This window comes from Oncorhynchus masou, chromosome 22 (genome assembly GCF_036934945.1).
Source record: "Oncorhynchus masou masou isolate Uvic2021 chromosome 22, UVic_Omas_1.1, whole genome shotgun sequence".
NCBI lineage: Eukaryota > Metazoa > Chordata > Actinopteri > Salmoniformes > Salmonidae > Oncorhynchus > Oncorhynchus masou.
The window spans coordinates 36042827-36069097 of NC_088233.1; the positions used below are offsets into that span (position 1 = coordinate 36042827).

The 26271-nt window shown below is 43.5% G+C and overlaps 2 protein-coding genes across 2 annotated transcripts; one reads left to right on the forward strand and one right to left on the reverse strand.

The window, feature by feature from the left end:
* Positions 1-8552: 8552 nt before the first annotated feature.
* On the forward strand, positions 8553-24409 carry LOC135509413 (protein-glutamine gamma-glutamyltransferase 2-like). Its single transcript, XM_064930057.1, has 13 exons — positions 8553-8766; positions 9198-9368; positions 9536-9766; positions 10120-10238; positions 10756-10884; positions 13207-13384; positions 13563-13701; positions 13809-13912; positions 14041-14283; positions 14480-14746; positions 14988-15148; positions 15351-15487; positions 23602-24409. The coding sequence occupies exons 1-13, from the start codon at positions 8751-8753 to the stop codon at positions 23759-23761; spliced, it is 2055 nt and encodes a 684-aa protein (XP_064786129.1). The 5' UTR covers positions 8553-8750; the 3' UTR covers positions 23762-24409.
* On the reverse strand, positions 24400-26132 carry exosc6 (exosome component 6). Its single transcript, XM_064930058.1, has one exon. The coding sequence runs from the start codon at positions 25795-25797 to the stop codon at positions 24964-24966; it is 834 nt and encodes a 277-aa protein (XP_064786130.1). The 5' UTR covers positions 25798-26132; the 3' UTR covers positions 24400-24963.
* Positions 26133-26271: the final 139 nt, after the last annotated feature.

Below are 26271 nucleotides of genomic sequence, written 5' to 3' on the forward strand. Positions count from 1 at the left end.
ACCGAGCATGCCACCATTCTAATTGACGGGGCTTTAGTGGAGCAGGCTGAGAGCTTCAAGTTCCTTGGCGTCCACATCGCCAACAAACTAACATGGTCCAAGCATACCAAGACAGTTGTGAAGAGGGCACACCAAACCTATTCCCCCTCAGGAGACTGAAAAGATTTGGCATGGGTCCTCAGATCCTCAAAAGGATTTATACAGCTGCACCATCGAGAGCATCCTGACTGGTTGCATCACTGCCTGCTATTACAACTGCTTGGCCTCCGACCGCAAGGCACTACAGAGGGTAGTGTGTACTGCCCAGTACATCGCTGGGGCCAAACTTCTTGCCATTCAGAATCTCTATACCAGGCGGTGTCAGAGGAAGGCCCTAAAAATTGTCGAAGACTCCAGCCACCCTTGTCATAGACTGTTCTCTCTGCTACAGCACAGCAAGCGGTACCAGAGGGCCAAGTCTAGGTCCAAGAGGCTTCTAAACAGCTTCTACCCTCAAGCCTTAAGACTACTGAACATCTATACAAATGGCTACCCAGACTACTTGCTTTGCCCCCCTCTTTTATGCCCCTGTTACTCTCTGTTATTATCTATGCATAGTCACTTTAATAACTCTACCCACATGTATATATTACCTCAACTAACCGGTGCCCCCGAACATTGACTCTGTACCGGTACCCCCTGTATATAGTCTCGCTATTGTTATTTTACTGCTGTTTTCACGCCCTGACCTTAGAGATCCTTATTATTCTCTATGTTTGGTTAGGTCAGTGTATGACTCGGGTGGGAAAGTCTGTTTTCTATTTCTTTGTATTGGCCGAGTGTGGTTCCCAATCAGAGGCAGCTGTCTATGGTTGTCTCTGATTGGGGATCCTATATAAGTTGTCATTTTCCGTTTGGGTTTTGTGGGATCTTGTTTTCTGTTTAGTGTCTTAGCCAGACAGAACTGTGCGCTTTCGTTTTTTGTCTTTGTTATTTTGTTTGGTGTCATCAATAAAATTACGATGTACGCCTACCACGCTGCCCCTTGGTCTCCTTCTCCCAACGAGAGCCGTAACAGCTGCTCTTTAATTATTTTACTTTATTTGTTATTTTTTTGTGTATTTTTCTTAACTGCATTGTTGGCTTGTAAGTAAGCATTTCACTGTAAGGTCAACTGCTGTTGTATTAGGCACATGTGACAAATACAATTTGATTTGATCTACAGCATTTCTTAATATTGTGCATTTCCTTGGGCTTTGATGCCTCATGATTGACTATTGTTCTGTTCAGGTAGACTGTGATTTTGCTGTGATCTGATAGGAGTGTTAGTGGACTGACCGTGAACCATCTGAGAGACTCTGGGTTGAGGTCAGTGATAAAGTAATCTACAGTACTACTGCCAACGGATGAGCTGTAGTTGTACCTACCATAGGAGTTTCCTCTAAGACTACCATTGACTATGTACAGACCCAGCTTGTGACAGAGCTGCAGGAGTTGTGAACAATTTTTGTTGGTTGTTTTGTCATAGTTGTGTCTAGGGGGGCATATTTGGGAGGGAATATTGTCACCTCCATGTAGGTGTTTATCTCCCGTGTGCTGAGTGTGTCAGTTTCTTGTCCAGTTCTGGCATTTAGGTCATCATAGACTGGGACATTCCCTAGGCCTGGAAATGGTTGATCTCCCCCTCTAGGATGGAGAAGCTGTCATTGTTAAAGTATAGAGATTCTATTGGGGGGATATACAGTGCCTTGCGAAAGTATTCGGTCCCCTTGAACTTTGCGAACTTTTGCCACATTTCAGGCTTCAAACATAAAGATATAAAACTGTATTTTTTTGTGAAGAATCAACAACAAGTGGGACACAATCATGAAGTGGAACAACATTTATTGGATATTTCAAACTTTTTTAACAAAACAAAAACTGAAAAATTGGGCATGCAAAATTATTCAGCCCCCTTAAGTTAATACTTTGTAGCGCCACCTTTTGCTGTGATTACAGCTGTAAGTCACTTGGGGTATGTCTCTATCAGTTTTGCACATCGAGAGACTGAATTTTTTTCCCATTCCTCCTTGCAAAACAGCTCGAGCTCAGTGAGGTTGGATGGAGAGCATTTGTGAACAGCAGTTTTCAGTTCTTTCCACAGATTCTCGATTGGATTCAGGTCTGGACTTTGACTTGGCCATTCTAACACCTGGATATGTTTATTTTTGAACCATTCCATTGTAGATTTTGCTTTATGTTTTGGATCATTGTCTTGTTGGAAGACAAATCTCCGTCCCAGTCTCAGGTCTTTTGTAGACTCCTTCAGGTTTTCTTCCAGAATGGTCCTGTTTTTGGCTCCATCCATCTTCCCATCAATTTTAACCATCTTCCCTGTCCCTGCTGAAGAAAAGCAGGCCCAAACCATGATGCTGCCACCACCATGTTTGACAGTGGGTATGGTGTGTTCAGGGTGATGAGCTGTGTTGCTTTTATGCCAAACATAACGTTTTGCATTGTTGCCAAAAAGTTCAATTTTGGTTTCATCTGACCAGAGCACCGTCTTCCACATGTTTGGTGTGTCTCCCAGGTGGTTTGTGGCAAACTTTAAACGACACTTTTTATGGATATCTTTAAGAAATGGCTTTCTTCTTGCCACTCTTCCATAAAGGCCAGATTTGTGCAATATATGACTGATTGTTGTCCTATGGACAGAGTCTCCCACCTCAGCTGTAGATCTCTGCAGTTCATCAAGAGTGATCATGGGCCTCTTGGCTGCATCTCTGATCAGTCTTCTCCTTGTATGAGCTGAAAGTTTAGAGGGATGGCCAGGTCTTGCTAGATTTGCAGTGGTCTGATACTCCTTCCATTTCAATATTATCGCTTGCACAGTGCCCCTTGGGATGTTTAAAGCTTGGGAAATCTTTTAGTATCCAAATCCGGCTTTAAACTTCTTCACAACAGTATCTCGGACCTGCCTGGTGTGTTCCTTGTTCTTCATGATGCTCTCTGCGCTTTTAACGGACCTCTGAGACTATCACAGTGCAGGTGCATTTATACGGAGACTTGATTACACACAGGTGGATTGTATTTATCATCATTAGTCATTTAGGTCAACATTGGATCATTCAGAGATCCTCACTGAACTTCTGGAGAGTTTGCTGCACTGAAAGTAAAGGGGCTGAATAATTTTGCATGTCCAATTTTTCAGTTTTTGATTTGTTAAAAAGGTTTGAAATATCCAATAAATGTCGTTCCACTTCATGATTGTGTCCCACTTGTTGTTGATTCTTCACAAAAAATACAGTTTTATATCTTTATGTTTGAAGCCTGAAATGTGGCAAAAGGTCGCAAAGTTCAAGGGGGCCAAATACTTTCGCAAGGCACTGTAGGTAGCACACATGAGGACATTTCCCTCTGTTGGGATAATTTCCTTATTCATTTCTAGCCAGATGTAAAATGTTCCTGGTTTGCCTAATTTAATAGAGTTGGTTAGGTCTTCTACCAAATTAACATACCCCTGAGTCTCTTCCCTGTTTCACACCTGGTAGTTTGGTGGATGGTAATCAGTAGTTCCGTCTCCTCTATACCATGCTTTTTATAGAATGACAATGTCTGTATTTCCAATTTCTTTGATGAAGTCTGGGATCCTGCTCTTTAGGCCAAAGGCAGATGACCTCAGTCCTTGTATATTCCAGGATGACATAGTAAAAGCTTTGTGTTCCATAGTGTCTAGTGTTGTTTTTGTGTGGTTTAGGCCCGGCCCATTACAGTAGGTGTGAGCAGAGCATCTGATACATACCTCATAAGTCGCAAGATGGGGCTTTGGAGGGTGCATTAGAGGGGTTTGGGCCTCTTGCTCTTCTCACGGCCTGGCATATGTGCGGCTGTCATGTTGAGGTCCTTGCTGCAGAGGCCATGGGGGTGGCAGAAGGGGCATAGGTCTGATCAAGGGGGGGGGCCTATATAGGATGTGGCCAGGGTTTGTATGGGGTGGTCTCAGCTGGTTGGGGTATGGGTGTAAGTCCCTTTGGCATGGGTTCTCTCGGTGCAGGTCCTTCTGGAGGGCGTCTCACTCCACACACACACTGCTGTTCTGAATGCTGGAAGGAAGCCCAGGACAGTGTTTTTACTGTGGAGGGGGTGAGCTCTGGGCAGAAGTTTCTGTCTCCATTCTGTGACTTCCTCCTGGCATCACTGCAGCACACACTCAGCCTGTGTTGATGGAGATGTCTGCACACCAAGTGTTACAGCTGCCTCCGCAGGAGAAGGAAGGATCAAGAACAAGACCTCCTGAAGACCACAGACAGCTCTAAATCACTTGTTCAGAGTCTGTGTACATGTTGACTGAGGTGTCTGATTCACTGTCCTTCTACGTTGTCTGGTGTGTTGAAAGAGGGGACTCATGACTTACATGGGGTGTAATTTCAGGGAGTCACTCAATCTGGGCCAGGCCTCTACAACCCTTTTCCTGGAGAGCTACTATCTTGTAGGTTTTCACTCCAACCCTGATCTAGCACGCCTGATTCTAATATTTAGCTGGTTGATAAACTGTACCAGGTTAATTACAACTGGGTTTGGAGCAAAAACCTACAGGACTGTAACTCTCCAGGAGCAGGATTGGAGACCCTTGATCTGGGCTATCCCTGCCCTGCTGTGTCTATACACCCACAATAACCTCTGCTAAATATGTATATGTGACCAATAAAATTGTACTTGATTTACAGTACATAGCCAGCCCACATGCAGCAATGCTGCCTCAGTCCCCAGGTAGGACTGGCTATGCTCCAAAAATGCACCCGCTCTGTCAGGAGGAGAGTATTTATGTCTCAGCATTGGCACAAGCGTGAAGAAGAGGATGAAAGATGCTTATTATTTCAGTGGCAGTCTGTGGAGAGTAACTCTCCCTGTGTGGACATTCGGATCAGTGGTTATTTTATTCAAACTTGGCTGATGTCTCAGCCTTCTGGCTGACTGTATATCATCAGGACACACTTTCAATCCTCTTTCGATACGCTGTGATTTTCGTAGCAGGTGAGGATAGCAATTTCGCTAACTCTAACCCTTTTCCTAACCTTAACCTCAGTCTCCTAACCTGCTACGTTAATTCTGCTAACCTGCTGCGTAAGTTCGCTTAACCTGTTACGAAAAAGTGTATAAAAAATATTTTCTTGTAAATCATCACTCTACCCCAGACTTGACCTTTACAGCCTGTCATCTTGTTCTCATATCCTCCCTGAGCTCCCAAGAAAAGAGAGACATAGTGTGACTTGTCATACTGGTCAACTGTCAATAAGCTTGTCACATAGGTGCTATGAGGAAGAAGTCCCGTGGGCCATTTTCCCGAAACCTGACTGTCACAGCATTCCTCAGTTTAGTGTTTGACACACTTGTTTGCCCCCTGTGTAAGCTGGACAGAGGGGCTTCTGTGTGTCAGCAAAAGCAAGCACCACCCAAGCAATGTAACAGCATGGTGATAATCTGCTGCCATCAAAATTATTTGAGAGGTTATTGTTCCTTCCTCTTTCCACTCAGGAAATACCAGATGCCTCATTTATTATTTATAGTCACTGAGAGTTAACTAAATATGTCACACACTCTAGCAAGAGGGTATGATGCTGTCATGGTGATGAAGAAATATCCCACATATTGTATCCCTTTTGGTGTGTCTCCTTACTCCCCTATGGGATTATGACTTTGTTATACACGGTCCGGCTGGCAAACACACATACCTCCTACACATTCATCATTCCAATTCTCACAAATTGTAACTTCACATAGCCTAATATCTGCTGATAGTTGAGCATGTACACACTCAGAAAGTACTTGTATTTATGATCTATTACTGTATTGTAGCTATATTAGTAATAGAATTGTGGACTTGAATCCGATGACTTGGATTTGAATCGAGTCTCACAAATATTATAACATGATACTCGACCCCCCCCCCCCCCCGCTTCTCCTTCACCCAAATCCAGATAGCAGATGTCCTGAAAGAGATTCTGGGTCCCTACAAATCAGCTGGGCTTCACAATCTGGACCCTCTCTTCCTAAAATTATCTGCCGCCATTGTCGCAACCCCTATTACCAGTCTGTTCCACCTCTCTTTTGTATCGTCTGAGATTCCTAAAGATTGGAAAGCTGCCACGGTCATACCACCTCTTCAAAGGGGGAGACACACTCTAGACCCAAACTGTTACAGACCTATATCCATCCTGCCATGCCTTTCTAAAGTCTTTGAAAGCCAAGTTAATAAACAGATCACAGACCATCTCGAATCCCACAGTACCTTCTCCGCTATGCAATCCGGTTTCCGAGCTGGTCACGGGTGTACCTCAGCCACGCTCAAGGTCCTAAACGATACCATCACCACCATCATCGACCTGGCCAAGGCTTTCGACTCTGTCAATCACCATATTCTTATCGGCAGACTCAACAGCCTTGGTTTCTCTAACGACTGCCTCGCCTGGTTCACTAACTACTTCTCAGACAGAGTTCAGTGTCTCAAATCAGAGGGCCTGTTGTCCGGACCTCTGGCAGTCTCTATGGGGGTGCCACAGGGTTCAATTCTCAGGTCGACTCTTTTCTTTGTCTATATCAACGATGTCACGCTTGCTGCGGGTGATTCCCTGATCCACCTCTACTCAGACGACACCATTCTGTATACATCTGGCCCTTCTTTGGACACAGTGTTAACAAACCTCCAAACGAGCTTCAATGCCATACAACACTCCTTCCATGGCCTCCAACTGCTCTTAAACGCTAGTAAAACTAAATGCATGCTCTTCAACCGATCGCTGCCCGCACCCACTAGCATCACTACTCTGGACGCTTCTGACTTAGAATATGTGGACAACTACAAATACCTAGGTGTCTGGCTAGACTGTAAACTCTCCTTCCAGACTCATATTAAACATCTCCAATCCAAAATTAAATCTAGAACCGACTTCCTATTTCTCAACAAAGCCTCCTTCACTCATGCTGCTAAACATACCCTCGTAAAACTGACTATCCTGCCGATCCTCGACTTTGGCGATGTCATTTACAAAATAGCCTCCAACATTCTACTCAGCAAATTGGATGCAGTCTATCACAGTGCCATCTGTTTTGTCACCAAAGCCCCATATACCACCCACCACTGCGAACTGAATGCTCTTTTCGGCTCGTCCTCGCTACATATTCGCTGCCAAACCCACTGGCTCCAGGTCATCTATAAGTCTTTGCTAGGTATTTTATTGTAAAGTGGCTGTTCCACTGGATGTCATAAGGTGAATTCACCAATTTGTAAGTCGCTCTGGATAAGAGCATCTGCCAAATCACTTAAATGTAAATGTAAATGGTAAAGCTCCGCCTTATCTCAGCTCAATGGTCACCATAGCAACACCCGTAGCACGCGCTCCGCAGGTAGATTTTACTGGTCACCCCCAAAGCCAACACCTACTTTGGCCGCCTTCCTTCCAGTTATCTACTGCCAATGACTGGAACAAATTTCAAAAATCGCTGAAGTTGGAGACTTATATCTCCCTCACTAATTTCAAGCATCGGCTGTCAGAGCAGCTTACTGATCGCTGCAGCTGTACACAGCCCGTCTGTAAATAGCCCATCCAATCTACTACCTATCTTTTCCCCATATTTGTTTTTTCTGCTCTTCTGCACACCAGTATTTCTACTTGCACATCCTCATCTGCACATCTATCACTCCACTCCACACATCTATCACTCCACTCAATTGTAATTACTTTTCCACTATGGCCTATATATTGCCTTACCTCCTTACTTAATTTGCACACACTGTATACAGATTTTCTATTGTGTTATTGACTGTACGTTTGTTTATCCCATGTTGTAACTCTGTGTTGTTTTTTTCGCTTTGCTTTATCTTGGCCAGGTTGCAGTTGTAAATGAGAATGTGTTCTCAACTGGCCTACCTGGTTAAATAAAGTGTATTTCAATACCATATATTTCAGTAGAAATACCCCTTCTGCTTTCACTAGTATTCTTCAACTTTGGGACGCGTCTCCAGTCTAGATGACTCAACAAATGATGAAGCATATATTATGCTGATTAAATTGCTATACCATGTGCAAGGAAAAATGGACCGAGCTCCAGTCAATGTCCTGGACACCAATACATATGAATTAAAACCCTGGAACAAAATCATATTTTCCCTCTTAAGTAGTATATCATGCTGTAAACATATTCAACTTGTTTGTTCTCTAAATTGTGACTGGCCCATCCAGAAAGAAAAAAGTGTCCATGTACATGCCATAGAGACTGTGAAACAGGAAATTGTATATGATGCAAAACATTTACTGCAATACTGCTGGATTAGTCAAAGTGTGCCCTATTCCCTGAACCCATCTGCTGAACAAAACCCCAGTGTCTGAACTTGCAGGGGCAGGGGGCTGACACACACTATAGTAAATACCTGGGCTCTCATCCTTTTTTCAGTATTGAAGTAAAATATTGAAGTAGGCAGAGACACACATGGGCGCGCATGACGAACACACACACACAGAGAGACTGACTGTGAGCACACCTTTGTTCTGGATCTCCACAGAGTGTGATGTCAGAGGTCAGGAAGGATAGTGAATGGGAGGTGTGTGTGAGCACAGGAATGGGGCCATTCCTCTCCAGTATAAATACGGGATCCTGGTGGGGACAGTGTTAGAAAAGTGAGGCATACACCTTCAGGGCTGTTTGAAAAGGCACAAGAGGAGTCAAACTTATCATAAAAGGAGGTAACACGGCAGAGAAGAAAAGGAGGAGATATTCACAACAAATACTGGAAAATGGCTGACCAACACGGTGAGTGATTTATCATTATCACACTGCTTTTTCAACCCATTGATAGTGCTCTCTGAAGTAGAGGAGACAAATATTACTTGCAGTTTCCATATCTGTGAAAAATGTGCTACCATATAAATAAAATGTGCTGCCGTATGAATTCACAGCAGTGTGTCGAGATCCATCCCTCATTCTAATTTAAGCAATGCATACCAGGAGAGTACGAGACCAATATAGGCGTGTATGCACTATTCATAAAAATATGAGGATGGGCAGATGTGCTATCTGAAAGTTTATCCTGAAATGTATACATTTCTAAATTTATACCGAATATACAGTAGATCAGTGTTTCTCCTAGTGGAAAAAGTTGGTCTGTCTCTGTGTGTGTTATAAGTACATGGCACACAAGATTTCCTGCCAAAATAGATTAGCAAAAATGTATTGTGTTCCAGGTGTATTCATGGGAATGGACCTGCGTTGCCAGGTGAACAACCATGCCCATCGTACAGGGGAAATGGACCTGGAAAGGCTGCTGGTTCGTAGGGGGCAGCCCTTCTCTCTCGCTCTGCAGTGCTCCACACCCCTGCCCCCTAACCACAAACTAGCCATGATCCTGCATCTGGGTGAGCAACTCAATGCCAAGGACCATAAGCTTGAGTCAGCTATAGATTGGACACTATTGCACAGTGGGAGGAGGAGTCAGTTATGATTGACAGATATAAAACGAAAATGGTCTGGTAAAATAGCTTTGACTGACTGTATATGAGTTTTTGTTTGTTTGCGTGTTTAGGTAAAGAGAGTGAGGTGGTGGTGAAGGTTTTGGATGCCCGTGCTGGCCGTGACAAGTGGTGGTTCCGCCAGCAGAGGGCTCAGAATGAGGTGCTGCTGACGGTCCACAGTCCAGCAGACACCCCTGTGGGAATCTACAGCGTGACATTGCTGCTCCTCTCCCCTGACGGACACATCCTGGAGCAGACCACACCAGAGACCTTCTACCTGCTCTTCAATCCCTGGTGCAAAGGTGAGCTGGCCCTGTTTTATTTGCTCTTTTGGTGAGGGGAACCAATAAGGGCTCAGGAAGGTGTCATCGGTATTCATTACTTTTGCACTCTTTGGAGGTCAGAGTCAGGGGACTCAACTTCTACTTCTGTGTGTTTGTCTCAGTCTGTCTCCCCCTGTGTTTACTTTTAAATAAGTTTGAGCTCACATGTAATTATTCGAAGGGATAGATTAATGTCAAAGTTGGTGAAGAGATTTCTGATATGAAAGCTGTCAGTTATGTGATACAATATCAAATCAATATGATTGCTGTTGCCCCATATGTTTTCTCACTCAGTCTTTCCTCTGCTGGGTCTTTGTTTTTCTCCCCCCCAGCTGACTCTGTGTACCTCCCTGATGAGGAGCTGCTAGAGGAATACATCCTGAATGAAAATGGCCTCCTTTACCAGGGCTCCTGGGACCAGATCTCCTCACTGCCCTGGAACTTTGGACAGGTAGCAAACAGCACACCTCTGAAGGATGGACAGCTAACCCACCTGAGACAAAAATTGATGTATAGAACGCAAATCTTTTGATCACAACCCATCGATCCACTGAGAACAAGAACTCAGTGTTGTGTTGCCTAAATCACTGTTCTAGCTGAGGCGTTTTCAAACAGAAAGATAAACAACAGGGCATGTGGGAGGGTGTTGGCAGCCAGTAGTTTCTGGCGAGTCTGATGGCTTGATGGTGGCCTGTGTGAATTGTCACAGTGCCTCAGCTGGCTGAAGAAATGTCTTTGGTGGATGTAAGGCATTTCTACCCTGGCTATGTGAAAATCCAGGGTTTGTCTCATTTCAGAGAGAGAGAGACATAGTCACATAGACATTGAGAGACAGACAGCCTGCATGGCTGATTGTCTCCATCTAGTGAGGAGGAAAGTACATATTCACAGTCACTGGTTTGAGATGTGCATACCTCATAATGAGCTCAATGTGTTCTCATAATATTTTAACATATCATTTTTCATAGTTTGAACAAGATGTGGTGGATATCTGTTTTGAAATCCTGAACAATTCACCTGCTGCACTGAAAAACCCAGAGATTGACACAGCCAACCGAGCAGATCCAGTGTACGTGAGCAGGACAATTACTGCAATGGTAAGGTTCACCATATAAAGTAATTATTTCTACATCTAGGGGAATAGATGGCGCCGGAGAAGAAGGCTGACATTTTACGTGTTTTTTGTTCATTTTTTTGCGTTTGTAACTGATTTTTTAAACTTATTTTGTACATTATATTTCTGCTACCATCTCATATCAGAACTGTGATTTCTCACCATGAACTGGCAGAATAATTTTTTCCTTTAACAAGTCCGACGTGAATGGTATACTGCTTTTCCGGGAACAGGCACAGATCCCCGTCATTTGCGTTATGGTGGAGAAAAATGGGCGGGAGGGCGGGCTGCCTTCTGAGAATTCGTAGGAGGTCGAATAAACCCCCTCTGCCTTCCATTCTGCTAGCAAACGTGCAATCTTTGGAAAATAAAATGTATGACCTACGCAGAAGATTAAACTGCAATATCCTATGCTTCACGGAGTCGTGGCTGAACGACAACATTATCAACATACAGCTGGCTGGTTATACTCTGTATCGGCAGGATAGAACAGCGGCGTCTGGTAAGACAAGGGGTGGCGGACTAAAGATACATAAGCTGTAGACCACAATATTTACCAAGAGAGTTTTCTGTATTTTTCGTAGCTATCTACATACCACCACAGACTGAGGCTGGCAGTAAGAGCGCACTCAATGAGCTGTATTCCACCATAAGCAAACAGGAAAACGCTCACCCAGAGGCGGCGCTCCTAGTGGCCGGGGACTTTAATGCATGGAAACTTAAATAGGACTCACCAAATTTCTATCAGCATGTTAAATGTGCAACCAGAAGGAAAAAAACTCTGGACCACCTTTAGTCCACACACAGAGACGCACACAAAGCTCTTCCCCGCCCTCCATTTGGCAAATCTTACCATAATTCTATCCTCCTGATTCCTGCTTACAAGCAAAAATTAAAGCAGGAAGCACCAGTGACTCGATCAGTAAAAAAATGGTCAGATGAAGCAGACGCTAAGCTACAAGACTGTTTTGCTATCACAGACTGGAATATGTTCCGGGATTCTTCCGATGGCATTGAGGAGCACACCACATCAGTCATTGGCTTCATCAATAAGTGCATCGATGACGTCATCCCCACAGTGACCACTTCATAGCCATGAAGTGCTTTGAAAGGCTGGTCGTGGCTCACATCAACAACATTATCCCAGAAACCTTCTCCAATTTGCATACAGCCCTAACAAATCCACAGATGATGCAATCTCTAATGCACTCCACACTGCCCTTTCACACCTGGAAAAAGAGTACACCTATGTGAGAATGCTGTTCATTGACTACAGCTCAGCATTCAACACCATAGTGCCCTCAAAGTTCATCACTAAGCTATGGACCCTGGGACAAAACACCATCCTTTGCAACTGGATCGTGGACTTCCTGACGGGCTGCCCCCAGGTGGTCCTCAACACAGGGGCTCATCAGGGGTGTGTGCTCAGTCCCCTCCCATATTCCCTGTTCACTCAAGACTGCACAGCCAGGCATGACTACAACACCATCATTAAGTTTGCCGATGACACAACAGTGGTAGGCCTGATCACCGACAACGACGAGACCGCATATAGGGAGGTGGTCAGAGACCTGGCCGTGTGGTGCCAGGACAACAAACTCTCCCTCAACGTGATCAAGACTAAGGAGAAGATTGTGGACTGCAGGAGAAAGAGGACCAAGCACACCCCCATTCTCATCGTAGTGGAGCAGGTTGAGAGATTCAAGTTCCTTGGTGTCCACATCACCAACAAACTAACATGGTCCAAGCACACCAGGTTCTACTAAGGCTCTAAAAATGCCAAAGACTCCAGCCACCCTAGTCATAGACTGTTCTCTCTGCTACTGCACGGCAAGCGGTTCCGGAGGGCCAAGTCTAGGTCCAAGAGGCTTCTAAACAGCTTCTACCCCCAAGCCATAAGACTACTGAATATCTAATCAAATGGCTACCCAGTCTACTTGCATTGCCCCCCACCCCCTTTTTACACAGCTGCTGCTCTCTGTTGTTATCATCTATGCATAGTCACTGTAATAACTCTACCTACATGTACATATTACCTCAATCAATCTAACCGGTGCCCCCGCATATTGACTCTGTACGGGTAATCCCCTGTATATAGTCTCGCTATTGTTATTTTACTGCTGCTCTTTAATTACTTGTTACTTTTATTTCTTATTTGTACTGCATTGTTGGTTAGGGGCTCGTAAGTAAGCATTTCACTGTGAGGTCTACACCTGTTGTATTCAGCGCATGTGACTAATAACATTTGATTTGATTTAGTTAATAATCTCACAGTAATTAACTTACTTCCTCTACATCTGTGCAGGTGAACGCTAATGATGACCGTGGCGTGGTGTTGGGTCGCTGGGACGGGAAGTATGACGATGGGGTGTCGCCCACACGCTGGACCGGCAGTGTGGCCATCCTCAGGCGATGGCGCGAGGCCGGGGCACAGAGGGTGCGATACGGACAGTGCTGGGTGTTCTCAGGTGTAGCCTGCACAGGTGAGGCACACATACAGCACCCTGAGACAGGATGGCTCTCTTCTTTTCAACTACAAATTTCCAACACTCCCTGGCTCTATATTTTCTTTGACGTTTCATTAGGGCTCCAGTAATATTCAGCTCTGTAATTCTTGACAGACTATATGCTATTTGTTCCTTCCGTTCACCCATCCCACAGTTCTTCGCTGTCTGGGCATACCTACTCGCCCTGTTACAAACTACTCCTCTGCCCATGACACTGACGGAAACCTGAATGTGGACTATCTGTACGATGAGCAGCTGGAGAGTGTGTCTGAAGGCAGGAAGGACATGATCTGGTAAAGCTCAAAAGCTACATTTCTGTCTCGACAAAGTCAGCACATTCATCCGTTTTTTTTATAGTGGCCTCCCTCACATCAATACTGTAAATGCTTTGTGTGTGTAGGAACTACCATTGCTGGGTAGAGTCCTGGATGGACAGGGAGGACCTTCCTAAAGGCTATGATGGGTGGCAGGCTCTGGATCCCACCCCACAGGAGAGGAGTGATGGTACGGCCCCACTTGATATTCATGATCAGTCTGTCTCACTAAGGAAAAGCTCCTTTAAAACTTTGTTATTGGGTTCTTCATAACCTCACTCTCTTCAAATCCCCCACTATCGTTCCCTTGTCTCTTAGGGGTGTACTGTTGTGGGCCCTGTCCAGTCAAGGCGGTGAGGGACGGTGATATGGGGATGAAGTATGATGCAGCCTTCGTGTTCTCTGAGGTGAACGCAGACCTGGTTACCTGGATCGTCTACCCAGATGGCCAACGCTCACAGGTTTCCCTCAACCAGAAAACTGTGGGCCGAAACATCAGCACCAAGAGTGTGTATGGAGACTACAGAGAGGACATCACTAAACATTACAAATACCCTGAAGGTATTCACTTCCTTTCGTTAAGCACAAATATTCACACCTGCTTAAATATTAGCACAGATGGGAACCTGAACAGAAAGAGTACAGTACCGTTATACACAACAAATACCTCAAGGGAACGGTGTTACTATATATACACGCATACCATAAAAACACACATTTTATATAACAGTATGACATCCTCCTTTCTTTCTACCAGGTTCAGTGAAGGAGCGTGAGGTGTATGAGAAGGCAGGACGTCGGATAACGCAGCTGAATGGGGCAGCAGGGCAGCTGGAGCTGAAGATCAAACATGCCCAGGCCATCCTGGGGACAGACTTTGATGTGATAGTGGAGGTGCACAACGTGGGTGGTGAGGACACCCCAGCCCAGCTTACTGTGACCTCCAACGCAGTCACCTACAACAGCCTTCACCGGGGGGAGTGCCAGAGGAGGACTGCCAGCCTGACCGTGCCAGCCCAGAAAGGTGGGCCTCCGCTTGTCACATACACCATATAGGGGCCGTAGGCGAGAGGAAACAAGACTCAGAACTGGTGTCAGTCCCTGTGTTAGATTTGTTTTTTTACTTGCACTGGGTGAGTCTGACCTACAACATCCCTGTGTTTCTTGTATTTTTAGGAACCGAGTAAACAGAGCAAAAAATACCACACCGAAGTGAAAAGAATACAATAACATACTTTTTCCTCTCATCCCTATTATGCTCACAGCTCATAAGGAAGTGATGCGTCTACGGTACGATCACTATGGGGCTTGTGTGTCTGAGCATAACCTGATCAGGGTCACAGCACTGCTCCAGGCCAGCAGCCAGCCCGATGTCATTCTGCAAGAGGTCAACATCCCACTAAGCATGCCACAGCTCCATGTCAAGGTACTAGGCTATACTGTATATAACTGTAAATAGCTGGTGAATAATTGCTTGATGAATTGCGTGCTACTGTTTGCACTTTGCACAATTGTCAAGTTTGGCCATTTCTGCAGGGAAAGCAGTTGAAATATGCTGTAGGGGCTTGTTTTAGATATACTGAAATAATCCTCTGATGATGCCTGCACTGTCCATTTTCTTGCTTCAGGTAGTGGGAGATGCAGTTGTATCTCGGAAATTAATTGCACACATCAGCTTCACCAATCCCCTGCCTATCACCCTGAGAGACGGAGTGTTCACAGTAGAGGGGGCAGGTCTGACTGCACCACGGGAGCTCCAAGCACCGTAAGTATCTCTGTGTGTTGTATGTGAGGGGACACTTTCTTCATTGACTGTCAGCATGTTTGCCAATAAGTGTGTTCAGAGAGAATGTTACATCAGTATTACAGCCATGTTATTACTGTAAGTATAGAGGTGTAAAGTGCTATTTAAGCATAGAGGGGCGGCAGGGTAGCCTAGTGGTTAGAGCGTTGGACTAGTAACCGAAATGTTACAAGTTCGAATCCCTGAGCTGACAAGGTACAAATCTGTCGTTCTGCCCCTGAACAGGCAGTTAACCCACTGTTCCTAGGCCGTCATTGAAAATAAGAATTTGTTCTTAACTGACTTGCTTAGTTAAATAAAGGTTAAAAAAAATATATAATAATTGGAAGTTGACTCATCTAAGGTTTTGCTTAAATAGCTATGATTGTGGGTTTATCCATGAGCAATGAGTGAGACATGGCAGAATGAGTTTGAACAATAGTCTACTTACTATATGTAGACCTGACACTCTTTAAAGCCATGGGCTCTTTAAAGATCCCACACCCTGTGCAGCAGCAGATTTAGGACAGCAGCTCAGAGAGCTCTCAGCTGCCATGGTAAATTCCTCAGCAAGGACATACTCTTGCAATGTGGTCAGACTATAAAGAACAAGATCTGCTTTTCTCTCACTCCACCGCCCCCAAAGACAAAGAGAGAGAGAGAGCCAGACATACCCTCCTTTTGTCAGGCCAAAGATGACTAACCTACCAGCCCAGCATGGCTCTCCCGGACGACAAGCCAAATGTTACCACACACAACCTCCAACAGGAGACGCCAATGTAAACATAAACCCTCAGACTAAACACAGGATTATTTCTCTGCCCGTCATTGACGTGAGGCTGGGGTACATTGAACATTCTTTGAATGTTCAGACTGTGATTTATTATTAAATCATGATCCAGACTGTTTTGCTAAGAAAGAACCTAACAAAAAACATCATTCTTGCTGGATGAACCTAGCCTACCTCATCTTTTGGTCAGTCATCTCATATTGTTCAAGTGTGATTTAAAAAAAACATGCTATGGCACACTGTCATAGCAGCACATAGCAGCACGTAGTGTGGTAGCAAATAGTGTAGTAGCACATATCAGCACATAGTGTAGTAACACAGTGTAGTAGCACATAGTGTAGTAGAACTTACTGTAGTAGCACATAGTGGAACAGCACATAACAGCACATAGTAACACAGTGTAGGAGCACATAGTGTAGCAGCACATAGTAACACATAGTGTAGTAACACATAGTGTAGCAGCACATAGTAACACATAGTGTAGTAACACACAGTGTAGCAGCACAGTGTAGTAACACACAGTGTAGTCGCACAGTGTAGCAGCACATAGTGTAGCAGCACATAGTGTAGCAGCACATAGTTAACAGCGCACAGCAGCACATAGTGTAGCAGCACATAGTGTAGCAGCGCATAGAGTAGCAGCGCATAGTGTAGCAGCACAGTGTAGCAGCACATAGCAGCACATAGTGTAGCAGCACATAGTGTAGCAGCACATAGTATAGCAGCACATAGTGTAGCAGCGCATAGTGTAGCAGCTCATAGTGTAGCAGCACATAGTATAGCAGCGCATAGTGTAGCAGCTCATAGTGTAGCAGCACATAGTGTAGCAGCTCATAGTGTAGCAGCACATAGTGTAGCACCGCATAGTGTAGCAGCGCATAGTGTAGCAGCACATAGTAACGCATAGTGTAGCAGCACATAGTAACACATACTGTAGTAGCACATAGTAACACATAGTGTAGTAGCACATAGTAACACATAGTGTTGTAGCACATAGTAATACATACTGTAGTAGCACATAGTAACACATACTGTAGTAGCACATAGTGTGGTAGCACATAGTAACACATAGTGTAGTAGCACATAGTAACACAGTGTAGTAGCACATAGTAGCACATAGTGTAGTAGCAAATAGTAACACATAGTGTAGGAGCACCATCACTCATTCATATCTTTATGTACATATTCTTTATCCCCTTACACTGTGTATAAGATCTTAGTTTTGGAATTGTTAGTTAGATTACTTGTTGGTTATTACTGCATTGTCGGAACTGGAAGCACAAGCATTTCGCTACACTCGCATTAACATTTGCTAACCATGTGTATGTGACAAATAAAATTTGATTTGATTTGAGCACATAGTAACACGTAGTGCAGGAACACATAGTAGCACATAGCAGCACATGCTGAAGTAGCACATATTGTAGCACAGTCTAGTAGCACATAGTATAGCAGCACATAGTAACACATAGTGTAGTAGCACATAACAGCACATAGTGTAGCAGCACATAGTGTAGCAGCACATAGTGTAGCAGCACATAGTGTAGCAGCACATAGCAGCACATAGTGTAGAAGCACATAGTGTAGCAGCACATAGTGTAGAAGCACATAGGAGCACATAGTAACGCATAGTGTAGCAGCACATAGTGTAGCAGCACATAGAAACACATACTGTAGTAGCACATAGTAAGACATACTACAGTAGCACATACTATAGTAACACATAGTAGCACATAGTGTAGGAGCACAAAGTAGCACATAGTAACACACAGTGTAGTAGCACATAGCAGCACATAGCAACACAGTGTAGTAGCACATAGTAACACAGTGTGGTAGCACATAATAGCACATAGTATTGCAGCACATAGTAACACAGTGTAGTAGCACATAGTAGCACATAGTAACACATACTGTAGTGGCACATAGTGTAGTAGCACATAGTAACACATAGTGTAGCAGCACATACTGTAGTAGCACATAGTAACACATAGTGTAGTAGCACATAGCAGCACATAGTAACACATACTGTTGTAGCACATAGTGTAGTAGCACATAGCAGCACATAGTAACACATAGTGTAGCAGCACATAGTAATACATACTGTAGTAGCACATAGTGTAGTAGCACATAGCAGCACATATTGTAGTAACACACAGTGTAGTAGCACATAGTAACACATAGTGTAGTAGCACATAGCAGCACATACTGTAGTAGCACATAGTAGCACATAGTAACACATATTGTAGTAGCACATAGTGTAGTAGCACATAGTAACATATAGTGTAGTAGCATATAGTAACACATAGTATAGTAGCACATACTATAGCAGCAAATAGCAGCACATACTGTAGTAGCACATACTGTAGCAGCGCATAGCAGCTCATAGTGTAGCAGCACATAGTGTAGCAGCACATAGTGTAGTAGCACATAGTAACACATAGTGTAGTAGCACATAGCAGCACATACTGTAGTAGCACATAGTAGCACATAGTAACACATATTGTAGTAGCACATAGTGTAGTAGCACATAGTAACACATAGTGTAGTAGCATATAGTAACACATAGTGTAGTAGCACATACTATAGCAGCAAATAGCAGCACATACTGTAGTAGCACATACTGTAGCAGCGCATAGCAGCTCATAGTGTAGCAGCACATAGTGTAGCAGCACATAGTGTAGCAGCACATAGTGTAGCAGCACGTAGCAGCACATAGTGTAGAAACACATAGTGTAGAAACACATAGTAACGCATAGTGTAGCAGCACATAGGAGCACATAGTAACGCATAGTGTAGCAGCACATAGAAACACATACTGTAGTAGCACATAGTAACACATAGTGTAGTAGCACATAGTAACACATACTGTAGTAGCACATAGTAACACATAGTGTAGTAGCACATAGTAACACATAATGTTGTAGCACATAGTAACACATAGTGTTGTAGCACATAGGAGCACATAGTAACGCATAGTGTAGCAGCACATAGTGTAGAAGCACATAGTGTAGCAGCACATAGTGTAGAAGCACATAGGAGCACATAGTAACGCATAGTGTAGCAGCACATAGTGTAGCAGCACATAGAAACACATACTGTAGTAGCACATAGTAAGACATACTACAGTAGCACATACTATAGTAACACATAGTAGCACATAGTGTAGGAGCACAAAGTAGCACATAGTAACACACAGTGTAGTAGCACATAGCAGCACATAGCAACACAGTGTAGTAGCACATAGTAACACAGTGTGGTAGCACATAATAGCACATAGTATTGCAGCACATAGTAACACAGTGTAGTAGCACATAGTAGCACATAGTAACACATACTGTAGTGGCACATAGTGTAGTAGCACATAGTAACACATAGTGTAGCAGCACATACTGTAGTAGCACATAGTAACACATAGTGTAGTAGCACATAGCAGCACATAGTAACACATACTGTTGTAGCACATAGTGTAGTAGCACATAGCAGCACATAGTAACACATAGTGTAGCAGCACATAGTAATACATACTGTAGTAGCACATAGTGTAGTAGCACATAGCAGCACATATTGTAGTAACACACAGTGTAGTAGCACATAGTAACACATAGTGTAGTAGCACATAGCAGCACATACTGTAGTAGCACATAGTAGCACATAGTAACACATATTGTAGTAGCACATAGTGTAGTAGCACATAGTAACATATAGTGTAGTAGCATATAGTAACACATAGTGTAGTAGCACATAGTAGCACATACTATAGCAGCAAATAGCAGCACATACTGTAGTAGCACATACTGTAGCAGCGCATAGCAGCTCATAGTGTAGCAGCACATAGTGTAGCAGCACATAGTGTAGTAGCACATAGTAACACATAGTGTAGTAGCACATAGCAGCACATACTGTAGTAGCACATAGTAGCACATAGTAACACATATTGTAGTAGCACATAGTGTAGTAGCACATAGTAACACATAGTGTAGTAGCATATAGTAACACATAGTGTAGTAGCACATACTATAGCAGCAAATAGCAGCACATACTGTAGTAGCACATACTGTAGCAGCGCATAGCAGCTCATAGTGTAGCAGCACATAGTGTAGCAGCACATAGTGTAGCAGCACATAGTGTAGCAGCACATAGTGTAGCAGCGCATAGCAGCACATAGTGTAGCAGCACATAGTGTAGAAACACATAGTAACGCATAGTGTAGCAGCACATAGGAGCACATAGTAACGCATAGTGTAGCAGCACATAGAAACACATACTGTAGTAGCACATAGTAACACATAGTGTAGTAGCACATAGTAACACATACTGTAGTAGCACATAGTAACACATAGTGTAGTAGCACATAGTAACACATAATGTTGTAGCACATAGTAACACATAGTGTTGTAGCACATAGTAACACATACTGTAGTAGCACATAGTAACACATAGTGTAGTAGCACACAGCAGCACATTGTAACACGTAGTGCAGGAGCACATAGTAGCACATAGCAGCACATGCTGAAGTAGCACATATTGTAGCACAGTCTAGCAGCACATAGTGTAGAAGCACATAGCAGCACATAGTGTAGCAGCACATAGGAGCACATAGTAACGCATAGTGTAGCAGCACATAGTGTAGCAGCACATAGAAACACATACTGTAGTAGCACATAGTAAGACATACTGTAGTAGCACATACTATAGTAACACATAGTAGCACATAGTGTAGGAGCACAAAATAGCACATAGTAACACACAGTGTAGTAGCACATAGCAGCACACAGTAACACAGTGTAGTAGCACATATTAACACAGTGTGGTAGCACATAATAGCACATAGTATTGCAGCACATAGTAACACAGTGTAGTAGCACATAGTAACACATACTGTAGTAGCACATAGTGTAGTAGCACATAGTAACACATAGTGTAGCAGCACATAGTAACACATAGTGTAGTAGCACATAGCAGCACATAGTAACACATACTGTAGTAGCACATAGTGTAGTAGCACATAGCAGCACATAGTAACACATAGTGTAGCAGCACATAGTAACACATACTGTAGTAGCACATAGTGTAGTAGCACATAGCAGCATATAGTAACACATATTGTAGTAACACACAGTGTAGTAGCACATAGTAACACATATTGTAGTAGCACATAGTAACACATAGTGTAGTAGCACATAGCAGCACATACTGTAGTAGCACATAGTAGCACATAGTAACACATACTGTAGCAGCACAATGCAGCGCATACTGTAGTAGCACATAGTAGCACATACTATAGCAGCAAATAGCAGCACATACTGTAGTAGCACATACTGTAGCAGCACATAGTGTAGTAGCACATAGCAGCACATAGTGTAGTAGCACATAGCAGCACATACTGTAGTAGCACATAGTAGCACATACTGTAGTAGCACATAGCAGCACATACTGTAGTAGCACATAGCAGCACATGGTCACAACTTGGTCATTTCTGGCAGCAAACCAGATTGAACTATTTACTGTGTGTGTGGTCTTTCCCAGAAATACACTGCAAAAACGTTGATATTACAGAGTCTGAAGACACTTGTCAGACTCCAGTCACCCAAGGCTCCAGTCACCCGTTATAGTTTGTTTTCTCTGATACCGCATGGCAAGTGGTACCGGAGTGCCAAGTCAACAGCTTCTACCCCCAAGCCATTAGACTGCTGAACAATTCATAAAAATCGCCACCGGATGATTTACATTGATCCCCCACCACTGCTGCTACTAAAAGTAATTTCCTCACCATCTTAAATAAGCATGTCCCTTTAAAAAAATCCAGTGGCGGTCTGCATTAGCATCGAATAGTCCCCACGATATGCAACTTTTCAGGGAAGTCAGGAACCAATACATGCAGTCAGTCAGGAAAGCAAAGGCTAGCTTTTTCAAACAGAAATTTGCATCCTGTAGCTCTAACTCCAAAAAGTTTTGGGACACTGTAAAGTCCATGGAGAACAAGAGCACCTCCTCCCAGATGCCCACTGCACTGAGGCTAGGAAACACTGTCACCACTGAGAAATCCACGATAATCGAGAATTTCAAAAAGCATTTCTCTACAGCTGGCCATGCTTTCCTCCTGGCTACCCCAACCCCGGCCAACAGCTCCGCACCCCCGCAGCTACTTGCCCAAGCCTCTCCAGCTTCTCCTTCACCCAAATCCAGATAGCAGATGTCCTAAAAGAGCTGCAAAACCTGGACAAATCAGCTGGGCTTCACAATCTGGACCCTCTCTTTCTAAAATGATCCGCCGCAATTGTTGCAACCCCCATTACCAGTCTGTTCAACCTCTCTTTCGTATCGTCCGAGATCCCTAAAGATTGGAAAGCTGCCGCGGTCATACCTCTCTTCAAATTGGGTGACATTCTAGACCCAAACTGTTACAGACCTATATCCATCCTGCTCTGCCTTTCTAAAGTCTTTGAAAGCCAAGTTAATAAACAGATCATTGACCCTTTCGAATCCTTTGGCCACCTTTCCTTCCAGTTCTCTGCTGCCAATGACTGGAACTATTTGCAAAAATCACTGCAGTTGGAGACTTATATCTCCCTCACTAACATTAAACATCAGCTATCTGAGCAGCTAACCGATCGCTGCAGCTGTACACAGCCCATCTGTAAATAGCCCATCCAATCTACCTACCTCATCCCCATATTGTTTTTATTTACTTTTTTGCTCATTTGCACACCTAGTATTTATACTTGCACATTATCACTCCAGTGTTTATTTGCTAAATTGTAATTACTTTGCCACTATGGCCTATTTATTGCCTTACCTCCTCTCACCATTTGCACACAATGTATATAGACTTTTTTCTATTGTTATTGACTGTACGTTTGTTTATTCCATGTGTAACTGTGTTGTTTGTGTCGCACTGCTTTGATTTATTTGGGCCAGGTCGCAGTTGTAAATGGCCTACCTGGTTAAATAAAATAAAAAATACTTGCTGTTTGTTTGTTACCTATGCATAGTCACTTCGCCCCCACCTACATGTACAGATCACCTCAACTGGCCTGTACCCTGACTCAGTACTGGTGCCCCCTGTATATAGTCTCGTTATTGTTATTGTGTTACTTATTACTTTTTATTTTAGTCTACTTGGTAAATGCTTTCTTATTCTTGAACTGCACTGTTGGTTAAGGGCTTGTAAGTAAGCATTTCACTGTAAAATCTGTACTTGTTGTATTCGGTGCATGTGGAAAATAGTTTGATTTGAACCACAATTTACATTCGAGGATCATACCAAGGCTGAGTTAAGAGAACCATGCTTTATTTTCTCCTACAGAGGCAACATTGGCCCAGGTGAAGATGTGAAGGTCAAGTTGTCCTTCAAGCCCACCCGTGCTGGCCTGAGAAAACTGATGGTTGATTTTGATGCAGACAGACTGAGGGATGTTAAGGGGATTGCCACTTTGATTGTGCGAGACAGATTAACTGTGAATTAAGAACGTATATATTTCATAGGTATATTTTTTATATGTAAACATATCCCTGTGAATGCAATATAAAAGTGAGGTGCAAAATAACGGGATGGTTTTTCATATTATTCTCTTCTTTTTTTTTTACCTTGTGCAAAGTAGTTAAGATTAGCAAAGAAAGGTGGGCCTCTAAATCCAAAAGTATTGTTAGAGTCCAAAGACTATTTGTGAGAAAAAAGTAACTGTACTCTTACAGTATTTACAGGATATAACACACTATTTAGAAGCGCATATTGCCTAGGACCAAGAAGCATGGAGGCAGCCTTTAGTTATTATGCCCCCAGCCTCTGGAATAGCCTGCCAGAGAACCTGAGGGGGCCAAAACTGTGGATATATATTTTAAAGAGATCATAAAACATATTTTTTGCTTTGCCTTAGGGTGCTTTTTAGTTTGTGTCATTCCTTTGTTTTTTTAACTTGTTTGTTGTGTAGTAAATGTGTTTATTTTCATAGTTACATTTTTTTTAAATCCTGTAAAGCACATTGCGTTGCATTCAAAGTCTGGAATGTGGCATATAGATAAGGCTTGATTTGATGATATTGTACACCGCTGTGGCTTAGATATGCATTCTGTTCTTAATAATTTCATACTTGTGAAACATGTCTTACCTTAATAAATGATTTATTTTTTAAATCTATGCATGGAGTCTGACATGTCAAAACAGTAAAAATTGACAAATGTTATGACTGACTTCTTATTTTTACAAAACATATTTTTTCATCTAACCTAGGCAGTCAATAGTGCAGTTCTAGCACACAATCATGGCTTGATATGCATTCCCAGTCATACACTCGTGTCCCCCATGGACCTGCTCATACATAAAGCATCCTCCATTCAGGCATCTAATGCATCATTTTCCACCTTAACTAGCTTTAATGGTGAGAAGTGGATCAAAAAAGGGGGAAATATGCGTTCTTTCTTTATGAAACACCTTTTTCAGACCAATCCACGTTCAGCCAAAAGGTGTGCAACATCGTAATTTGTACAATAATCAGAAAATGGCTGTGGTAAAAGGCCTTGTCGCCATTAAAGCTAGTTGAGAAAAATGATGCCTTCACAGCCTGAATGGAGGATGTTTTATGTACGAGCCAGTCCACAGGGGACACAGGTGTATTACCAGGAATGCACATCAAGCCTAGACGATCATCATGCAACACATTTCAGTCTCTCAGCTCTCTGATGGTGGTGCTTTTCTTCGTACTGCCTTGGACAGTGCTTGCTGAATGACAGGGTAGAGTTTGAAACACCCCTCAATGCATGTGCGCACACCCCCAGTCAGGGTGTCCTCGCCCATCTCGCCATCCGATTGTAGTCCAGAAATCTGGTTCAGACTGGGCAGAAATGCAACTGTCAGGCTTCCCAAATTCTCCCTGGATCCTGAGGCCAAGTTGTATCCATTTTCCTCCAGAAAGGTAGGGTCGATAAGGTATGTGGCACCTTCCTGACGGATTGAGCATCCAAGAACCAGATCGTACATCTCTATACCTGCGTCCGCCAGCGCCATTGACGCACAGGTGACTGCATGTGCCAGGACGGCGCCGTCGTTTTCAAGGACCATTACATTTACTTCAATCTGAGAGCGAGGATACTTCTGCAAGCACACTCCTGGCCTCAGGCTCTCCAACAGCATCAGTGACAGATCCTTTTCATCACTACCTTGAATCCACGAGCCTCTCTCTCGACAAGAGAATGGGGCAAATCTCATGTCAGTAATCAGTCTTCCGGATTTCATATCGGTCTCATCCTTGCGCTCAGTCTCTCTGGGTCCATACACACAGCAGATGAGCTTCGTGTTCCCAGCTTCAATGTAAGCTGAACCTTTGGCTTGACTTATCAGCCCACATCGGACAAAAACTGAACGAACATCCACTTGACCACGCTGCCTGCCATCTACCCTGGCGTCGTTGGAAGCGGTGGACTTCTTCACCGCGTTTTTACACAGAAAGAGAGATGGACTTTGAGACACTTCTGGGCCACGTACCCTTTTTGTATCAGTCGGCATGGTCGGGGAATAGTTCTTCCAAAAATGCTACTTACTTGGGCCGCGTGCTGTATTTGTCCAAATACTAGTTATTGCTAACTGCTTTTTCTGTTCTGGTTGCTCGACGACTGTATGCTCGATTAGATCACATGGTACCGTGTGTGCGTCACCAAATATCTTCCCCGGCCATCACATTGTGCTTGTAGTTCCTCCTCACTTGTCACTTGCTGGACTGGAGTACAGAAATTAAACAAAAATAAATTCCATAGTGTATAGAATACAGTACATGCATTCTAATAATACATCAGGAAATATACATTATTTATTTCCAATCTACATATTGCTCTATAAGAGAAAATAAATAGACATTTCTATTGCATCAGCCATCGATAGCAGTTCGCGCAAGTGCGGTCGCAGGTTTGGCAATGATTGACAGTAAATTATAGCCAATAGAAACTGAGTACCAATGCAGTGACTATTCTGTCAAACCAATAG